The 9572-nt window shown below is 35.8% G+C and overlaps 1 protein-coding gene across 3 annotated transcripts; it reads left to right on the top strand.

Moving 5' to 3' along the window:
* The first annotated feature begins 5224 nt into the window (after positions 1 to 5224).
* LOC114761312 (protein IQ-DOMAIN 14-like) lies at positions 5225 to 8356 on the top strand. 3 transcript variants are annotated; one of them, XM_028950652.1, is made up of 4 exons: positions 5225 to 5891; positions 6510 to 6918; positions 7010 to 7219; positions 7314 to 8356. In XM_028950652.1, exons 2-4 carry the CDS (start codon positions 6559 to 6561, stop codon positions 8013 to 8015), a joined length of 1272 nt encoding a protein of 423 aa, XP_028806485.1. In that variant the 5' UTR covers positions 5225 to 5891; positions 6510 to 6558; the 3' UTR covers positions 8016 to 8356. The 3 variants fall into 3 exon arrangements, with proteins under 3 accessions (XP_028806485.1, XP_028806484.1, XP_028806483.1); XM_028950651.1 differs by having other exon boundaries at positions 5225 to 6128; XM_028950650.1 differs by having other exon boundaries at positions 5225 to 6918.
* The last annotated feature ends 1216 nt before the right edge of the window (positions 8357 to 9572 follow it).

The raw sequence follows: 9572 nt of genomic DNA, 5'->3' as shown, positions 1-9572 counted from the left end.
GCCATCATGAAAAACCGCCTAAATGTTGAGACGGCTGACTGAGCCAATGGTTAATCTTTGGTCCACCCAACCGTTAAATTATCTGACTGGTCGCAAACGGGAAGGCAAGGCGCCACTGCTCTACCATGTCATGGGCTCGAACCTGAGAAGTCCTCTTCTGGGGGCGCTTCGGATTAGTTTGCACCCAACGTGGTGTGAGATACCGGAAGAGTCAGCGATAACACCCTACTCAAAAACAATTAACACGGATCAAATCTTTTTAGTCCGCCAGTAAATCTCGGTGATGACCGAATGGTACGGTAAGGTCAGTGAAAGGAGGCTACGCGGAACCCACAAAACTCAATTACTCGTTGACTCAAACTCCTCGTGGCATATTCTCTCGCCTTTGGGGCGAGCTTCTCCCTCTCCCTCTCTAGAAAACTCTTGAGCGGTGAGAGCTTACCTTCCTCGCTTTTGGGCGAGCGACCGTTACGGCGTCCCCTTCCTCGGCCTTCTCCGTCGGAGAAGGGGACGTCCGTCTCTTATTTGTTTTTGTGTGTTAATAGGGTTTTATTGGTGGTGTGTTCTGTTTCTTCGGCTATTATCAGATCTGTGTTTTTTGCTTGCGGCACCTTCATCTTTGATGTTAGGATGAAAGGTATTAGTTCTAACCTAGACTGATGGCTTGGATTTGCGTTTTGGGGGAAGGTTTCAGTCGACGATCGTCCCTACTTCAGTTGCCAAATACTCTATGACAGTCGTTGGTGTTGGTCGGCAGTGGCAGATCCAAGACATTGATGAAGGGTACGAGTTCATCAAATGGTGCTGCACGGTGGGTTGCCAAAGTTGAGTTATCTTCCTCCTTTGGTGTCGTTCTTTGCTGCTGGTGACTGTGGGTGTTCTAGCTTCTATGGGTTCTCATGATTGCTTTTCAACCATCTTTGGTTGTTCTTTGGCCTACAAAAAGGATGGGTCCTTCGGGATGGGTTTTTTCAAACCACCACCCTTTACTTTGGCATCATTGCCGATGACGGCGTTTTCCTCTCTGCAGTTTCCGGCGACAAGACGGTGGGGCTCTCTGGTGAACTTGACGGCGGGCTGCTCCTTTTGGTTTATCTTGCTGTTAGGTTTAGAATTTGTGCTGTCTATGTTGGGCTTTTAATTTGCTGTCCCTCTTGTTGGGCTTTTTTATTTCCCTTGTTTCTTTGTTTCTTTTTATGAATTATATTTCTCTGGCCAAAAAAAAAAAAAAACTCCTCGTGGCATAAGTATCTCGGTTCTCCTCACGAGCTGCCTCCGTTCCCTAGTACTCCGCTAATAATAAATAGATTAAAAAGAAGGAAAATAGCAAAAAAAAAACCATCAAATAAAAAAAATTGTATACATGGATCGGTTGTAAGAATTGTTGTCAAAATTCAGACTAAGGCTGTGTTTGGGTGACACCCCAAACTATGGTTTGGGAAATAAATCACCCAAACACTCATCCAAAAACCAAAATCATGGTTTTGGAAAAAACAAAATTTTTTTGCTTTTGGAGAAAAAAGGGAGAGTGTGAGAACCTATAGGATATGTATCTTGTTATTTTTTTTATAAACATATTTAATCTTATATTTATAAATATATATACATATCCATTATTTATTAATTATATTATCTTATGTATTATTAATTATGTTAATAAAAATATATTATTAAACAATTTTATTCCTTCAAATTAAAATATATCATAAAATCTATTTTTCTGTAATTATCATATTAACTTATGTTTTTTTTTTAGTAATTTGTATATATAAAAAGTGCTTCTGATAACAACTATCCAAACACTCTCACTTCTCAAATCACTTTTTCAAAAAATCTATTCTTCCCTAATTTATTCTCCAGAATCACTTTTCTAAACCACGGTTTAATTTTATACAAACACACCCTTATATTGTTAAGGGGTCCTTATTTGTAATTTTTCTATTTAAAACTTATAAATAGGATTAGAGGGAGTTTAAAAGTTAGTTGATTAATTTAATAGATTAAAGAATTTTGTTAAATTATTTATTTATAATAAATAAATATTATCTTTCCTAAAATACTCTTACTAATCATGTGTATTAATTAGAACCATCATTTAATAGAATTTTAATTTATATAGTTACTATAGGGACTACTTAAAAAAATTAGATAAATATAAAAGATAAAATAAATTTGAGTTTTATTTTAAAATTAAATTAAAAATCAAACTAATTTTATATTAAGGGACATATTTTCTTCCTAAGATTGGGACGAGAGAAGTGCTAAATCGGTAACAGAGAGGAGAAATACAATGGGAATGGGTAGGGAATTTGAATGGAAGCAGTGTTACTCTTATGATATGAGGAAGGGGGAGAAAGCAGCAAGGAGAAATCCGTGGGCGCGCGTGTGAATCATAGTGTTGTGTTGGAGAGTTTTTTTAATTTTTCACTTTAAGAAAAATTCAAATATGACTTCCTTATCTAAAATCACCAGTTCCTCAGGTTAAGAAAATTATTTTTCTGGTCTTAAATATAATATCTTTAAACATACTAATATAAGGATCTTATGACCGGAAAAATAGAACCGTTTTGTAGTCATTTAACTCTCGTGGACTGAAAATTAAAACCTGACTCATCCTGCGGGTTAAACAAGATAATCCATTTAACTCACCATTAAAAAAATTAAAAAATAACACACACAGTCTTAGATACATACATATATACATGTATCTATATTTTAATATTAAACGTTATAATGTTTATCACCAGATTAAAAAAATAAAAAGTAAAATATTCGAATACCTCGAGTCATTCCAGTGTTTTAAAATTTAACGTTTTGAATTTTGTCTTCTAAATGTAGTCTCACCGTCAAAACCATCTTTTTATAATGGAGCTTTTAAAAAAATATTACTTAATTAGTAATCTACACGATTAAAAGAATAACAAGTAAATTAAGAATAATTAAAAAACACATGTAATAATAAATTATCAACATCATAAGAAGTTGAACATTATTAAAATGAGAGAACTTTTATACTTATTGAAAAGGAGCCAAACAGTAAGATATCTTATCTAATCTATTAAGGGCTTGTTTAAAATGAATATTGAAACTTTTAAAGCTTAAAATCACTTGTAAACAAATTTTATGTAAATCAAAAAAAATTTATATATTTACCTTATATTTTGTAAATTATGATTAAAAAACTGTTTATAAACAATCTCAAACAATCCCAGACATAACTTTTTAATCCTGATGTGTAATATATAAAATAAATATATATGAGAGTTTTGTATTGACATGTTTGAATGAACTTATAATAAGCAGCATCAAACAAATACTAATGTTATACTAGCTTTTAATATTAGTGATAAAAAAATAGGTGATATAATGCTTTGAGTATTTGGTTTCTTTTCCGGTCAAAAAAAGTACTCATCCGGTCCTTATTATAAGACCCAATTTGACTTTTTATTTGGTCCTAATTATAAGACCCAATTCATTTTCTCTCTTATATTTATGTATTTTTTTCCAAGATAATCCTTCTAATAATGATAGTTTTAGCCAATATATTTAATTAGCAAGGATATTTTAGGAATAACAACACTTATTTATTATAAATAACCAACTTAACTTACTTCCTTAATCTCCTCAAATAAGTCAATTGAGTCTTATAATTAGGACCGGAGGAGTATTTGGTTTCTTTCATTTTGATTTTAATTTTTATAATTTCAAATAACGTGTCTTGATTTTTAAATTTCTCTTCATTTGATCCTTTTATTTTAATAAAAATTTGAATTTTTTTTTCAGGGACAGAACCTATCCTCGAAAACTATAGAATTAAAATCAAGATTAGGACTCTTATGAAAAAAAAATCAAAATCAGGACTAATTATAAAAAGAGAAAATCCCAATTAAATCTGATTGAAATATTAAAATCTAAAAAATTAATATAAACTTTGGTCCTTCAAGTTTAATTCTCGTTTCAATTTTAGTTTCTCAAGTTTTAAATAACAGGTTTTGGTTCCATAAGTTTCTTTTTATTTAAAATATTAATCCTTATAATCTAATAAAAACTCGTATCATTTTGTTTTTAGAGAGATCAAACCTATGATTGCAAATTTGAGGGACCAAAACTAAAATTAAGTCTTGTACTTTTAACAGATCCTTAGTTAGGCTAAGAGGTCTTATTAGAGATTTTTTAATGCTGTTAAAAGACTAAAATGTCCCATTAAGTTAGCCAATTGGTAATTGTTTCAATCAATTCATGATCTAACTTCTTTTTTCTTTAAATGCCACCAGATGATATGTCGGTTTTATGCATTCTTGCTTCATATGTTGTTAAAAAACTAAAATGTTTGACTTTTTTTTGTGTAAATTTATATTAAGCAATCCATACCACTTCATCCATTCCATGAAATATTGGAAAAATTATTTAGACATCTAATACAAGTTCATATTAGTTATTAGTATCAATCTTACTAATTAGATTAAAAAAATATAACGTGATAAGAACGTCTATATGGTAGATATAATAAAACACTTAAGAAAGAAATGATAAATTTGATGCTGAAATATACTAATATATTAAGATTGGATTTTTTACCTATAAGGAAAAAAAATTTCCTTCAAGAAATTATCAATTTAATTGTGCTAAAACCAGGTAATTAAAACATTCCCGTTCCCATTACGAAAAAAAAGTCTATGTTCCCATAAATTTTTTATCAATATATTAGAGGTAGCATAAAATATTATATTATGTATTGTCAATTCTGGATATTAATATTTTCAAACATCGATTAATTGTGATAAATTTATCATCATCACCGCTCCCAATATCTCAATTAATGAGATAATATATATTTTGGATTTTCTTATGTAAAACTTTTTTTTATAAATACACACTATATAATGTCAAGTTTTTATGATTTAATTTTTTATTTTTTTGGCCAGTAATTTTTTGTTTTCAAAATAATATTATTTTAAATTATAAAAAGCTATTTTAGTCTTTTAATAATATTTTAAAAAATTAATAAGACCTCTCAACCTAATTAAAAATTTGTTCAAAATATAAAATTTACATTAAATTTAATATTTCAAACGGATTCAATTAGCACTTTTCTTTACATAAATCAGTGCGATACGAATCTTTAAAATATCAATAAACTAAGTAATACTAGTAATAAGCAGGTACGATTTAATCATTTACCCAACACCAATGGCGGAGGAAGCATGGGGGAAGGAGGACCCCCATAATCATGTTTTTGGGCAGTATTTTCCAGAGTTGCAGAACACAGGACAGTAAAAACAAAGAAGCCAGTTTGGATTAGGGCACAAATAATTGAGGAAACAGTGAACACTGATCCATGAAAGCGAGGTCTACCCCCCATTAGATGCTCGTACCGTCCGATAAGATCTTTTCAAACCCCCCCAAAGCAGGTTCCCTGGCTACCTACTAGACCTCTAGCCATTGACAGACTTAGCCTGAACCAGCGAGAACAACATTATTCTCCCCTAGAATTAAATATGCTTTCCTTTTCATTCTCTCTTTCTTTAATGTCTAAACAGAGCAGCCTGCAGAGAAAAGCACACATGGCTCTTTCTTCTTCAGACCCAATAACCTTCGCACGTCCACTTTGTTTGGTTTCGGGAATTGGTAGCCGAAGAGAGAAATTCTTGCGTCTGTGAACACTGGAATGAATCAACAGTTTCGTTCATTGGGTGCGAGCTAACAGAGTTTGGCTTTTGCAGAGGAGAGCAGAGGAAGTCCATTTTGTGGTGATGGGAGAACACAAATGACTAATTGACGATTCGGTCACCAGAAAGTAAGGGCTGGGATTGAAGAAGGAGGTCGGGGGAGAAGCAGATAGATAAAAGAGAAACACATCACGAGAGTATCTGACATGTTTAGACGCTGAGGTATCGTTCTTTTTGAGGACACGTCGCTCCAGAGAGTAATGGGAGACAGACGGAGATAGAGATTTCACCATACAATGCTATGGGCTGTTCCTTTTCTTTTCATCTTTGGAGGCACAGCCTTTTACTGAGTTCCCCATTGGACGGCTTCGTGTTTTCGGAGGGTTTCACTTTACTTCCCCTTTTCATCCCAACCTTTTAATTCCCTTTCTCTCGAGAATCTAAACTCATTCCAGCAAGGTCTCTCTCTCTCTCTCTCATAATTGTACCATAATCAATTCATATTTTCCATTGTTTGCTGGCCACCAAGTGATTATCTTTCACTTAACTAGCTGGCTTGTCATGATCCAATGGGCATGTCTTTTGTCATGTAATGCAGATCTTTTCACGAGGTGTTGACAGAGTCTTTCCGTTTCTTTTCTTCCTATTTTTTCATCGTTTCGTACGAAGACAAAACCAAAAAGAAGGAAAAAGAAAATGGGAAATTCTCCTTTGAGGGTTTAAATTGTTAACTCGCCGGTTTTCACCACGTTCCGGGAAATTGGAAAGACGCCTAAATTGTGAACTGCAAGCTGCGAGGCTCTTTCGCTTTGTCTAAAAGCCGTGATTGGGTTTTTGTAGGTTCCACTATTTCTTCAGGACCCTGTACTCTCTATCTGCTGCTGAGCAAATGGGAAGAGCCGCCCGGTGGTTGAAGAGCTTGTTTGGGATAAAGAAAGACAGAAACCATGTTTCAGAGGGAGAACTTAGAGACTTATGTCACAATCCAACCACCATACCACCAAACATCTCGCCTGCAGAAGCTGCTTGGCTTCAGTCGTTCTACACAGAAACAGATAAACAGCAGAACAAGCACGCCATTGCGGTGGCCGCGGCCACCGCAGCCGCCGCTGATGCCGCCGTAGCAGCCGCTCAGGCTGCAGTGGCCGTCGTTAGGCTTACCAGCCATGGCAGAGGCACCATGTTCGGCAGTGGTGGACACGAGATATGGGCTGCCGTTAAGATTCAAACAGTATTTAGGGGTTACTTGGTAAGTATGTTCGTTTAATTGTTTATCTCTTCTCAAATGGAACCAGTTCTTCAGATCAGAAACTTAAAAACGCATTTTCACTTCTAAACAGGCAAGAAAAGCACTGAGAGCTTTGAAAGGATTGGTGAAATTACAAGCACTCGTGAAAGGCTATTTAGTGAGGAAGCAGGCCACGGCAACCTTGCATAGTATGCAAGCTCTTATAAGAGCTCAAGCCACTGTGAGGTCTCAGAAAGCTCGCAGGCTCATGAACAGAGACAATGAAGCCTACAGATATGAAGCTCGAGCCCGAAGATCCATGGTAACTGCGTCTAGATTCTGTAAACCTATGATTATTATTTGTAGTACTAGTCTGTAAAATTTGGTATGAAATGGTGGCGTGAAATCTTATGCAGGAGAGATTTGACGACACTAGGAGTGAGTACACAGCACCCATTCACAGCAGAAGGATGTCTTCTTCTTTTGATGCAACAATAAATAACTCTAACAGCTTCGACGGAAGCCCAAAAATATTGGAAGTGGACACTGGTAGGCCAAGATCGAAGTCTCGGAGGACCAACACTTCAATTTCAGATTTTGGCGATGACCAACAATTCCAGGCACTTTCCTCTCCTCTTCCAGCCCCTTGTTGTCGTACCCCAGTACGCCTATCGATACCGAACTGTCGCCGGAATCTGCAGGACACCGATTGGGGGTTGACGGCGGAAGAATGCAGGTCGTCTACGGCACAGAGCACACCTCGGTTCACCAATTCTTGTGGGTCGTTTAGTTGCAATGCGGCGGCGTGCGGGAGCGTTTGTGCCGGCGATGGCTTTTACCGACAATACGGGAATTGCCCGAATTACATGGCGAATACTCAGTCATTCAGGGCGAAATTGAGGTCCCACAGTGCTCCAAAGCAGAGGCCAGAGCCGAAGAGGAGGGTATCGTTGAACGAATTGATGGAGTGTAGGAGTAGTTTGAGCGGGGTTCGAATGCAGAGATCTTGCTCGCAGGTTCAGGAAGCCATTAGCTTCAAGAATGCAGTGATGGGTAAGCTCGAAAAGTCTGCAGAATTTGGGAGGGAAAGGGATAGCAATTACTGGCAGAGGAGGTGATGATGGTGGCCCTATCTTTGTTTTCACATTGAAGGCAATTTGCAGACAGGGAACAGAGCATTGGAGGATGAAGACAAAACGGGAGAAAGATATAGCATCAAAGTGTAAAATTTGACGAATTTTCTTGTGTTGTGAATGGGATAAAGTGAAATGGAGTGTCTGGTGTCGTGAATGCTTCTTTCCTTAGTTTCAATCAAACCCTCAATTATTTGTAGCTTATGGAAAAATTTATTGGAAGAAGATATTTGCTAAGTGAAAATACTATGGGAAGAAGGGTCTGAATGTTACAGATAAATGACTCAAACGCTTGAAAGAATCCATTTTGTTGTATGGGGCGTAAACAAAAGGCGTTTTGTGCGTTTCCCAAAACAGAACAGAAGCTGATATCATCATTATTATGTACTAATTTGATACAGATCAAGAATTTCTGAAGAATTACTTTGGCTGAGAGAAGGAAAAGAAAAAAGAGGACGAGAATCAAGACACAAAAATAATGGTTCAGAACTCAGTGATACACTACTTGTGTTGTATAAAGTGACAACAAAAAAGCTTATTATGTAACCCCGGAAAGTCATGCTGTTATCATTATGGCTTAGAGTTCGTGGGCTGCGGTGTCAATTCGGAGCCCAATCATTGAGAACATGAGTTGTGTCCTGAGTTTGCTCCAGGCTTGAGTTTCATGAATTTCGGGAAGCTTTAAAGGCTAGGGGGAAAACTAAGACTTCAGTATTTTGTGTTGTGAGCCATGTGAAGACAAAGTTATATATTGAAGTTTATTTTTAAAGATCCAGGTTACAAAGTTAAATGACGATGGTGATGATACTTTCAAAAATAAATAACTTCAATTATTGAGAAAAATATAATAACTATTATTTAAAATATATTTTCATAAAAAAGATACCATTTAAAACCATATAGCGTTTAATTTCTTGTGTATTACCAGAGATGTCTAGCTTAATAAGAATACTAGCCCCTCAGAAAGCTTCTTGATACCCATATTCTTCTTCGCCACCTTAGTCTCTGAAGGCTGCGAGTCATCATCCATCACAAAGTGCCATCAGGTTTGTCGCATGGCTTGAATCTAAGAACAGAGCATCTTGGGCAGCCAAACAGACCCATCAACTTTGAATAAGCATGAAGAGTAAGTACAAGGATGAGGTCTATTATGGCATCGCCATAAACAACAATTCGGTTGTGAACTAGTTAAATATATAAAACAAAAGGATAGCTCATAGCAGCATTTGGAAATCTAGGGGGAGCAGCATTTATAAGTAGTAGGCTGTACTGTCACCATCAGCATCAGCAAAGGAACAGGTTTGTATAATAAGTTTCAATTCAGGAAACCAACAAAGGTTCTGGTGTATATGAACTGTTTTTCACTGATAAAGACAAGATTTCAGTCTAAGCACATAATATTATTATTAGACTAACAGATGACAAGTTGTATGCATTCAATAATAGTGTAATGTGTAGTGGAAGGGGAAGTACTGAACAAAGATGAGGAAGACAACTTGAGAGTGACGTATAGGATAATGCATGTTTCGTCATATAGGAACA

This window comes from Neltuma alba, unplaced genomic scaffold (assembly GCF_004799145.2).
Source record: "Neltuma alba isolate B1F8T4 unplaced genomic scaffold, ASM479914v2 tig00011117_pilon, whole genome shotgun sequence".
Classification (NCBI taxonomy): domain Eukaryota; kingdom Viridiplantae; phylum Streptophyta; class Magnoliopsida; order Fabales; family Fabaceae; genus Neltuma; species Neltuma alba.
The sequence above is the reverse complement of the archived record's forward strand: the minus strand, read 5'-3'. Positions and strand labels throughout refer to the sequence as shown.

Excerpts from the sequence above, each read along its gene's own strand:
- LOC114761312 (XM_028950652.1), top strand. The coding sequence starts at position 6,559 with ATGGGAAGAGCCGCCCGGTGGTTGAAGAGCTTGTTTGGGATAAAGAAA. Across the intron at positions 6,919-7,009 it reads CAGTATTTAGGGGTTACTTG|GCAAGAAAAGCACTGAGAGC; the intron begins GTAAGTATGTTC and ends ACTTCTAAACAG. Across the intron at positions 7,220-7,313 it reads CTCGAGCCCGAAGATCCATG|GAGAGATTTGACGACACTAG; the intron begins GTAACTGCGTCT and ends AATCTTATGCAG.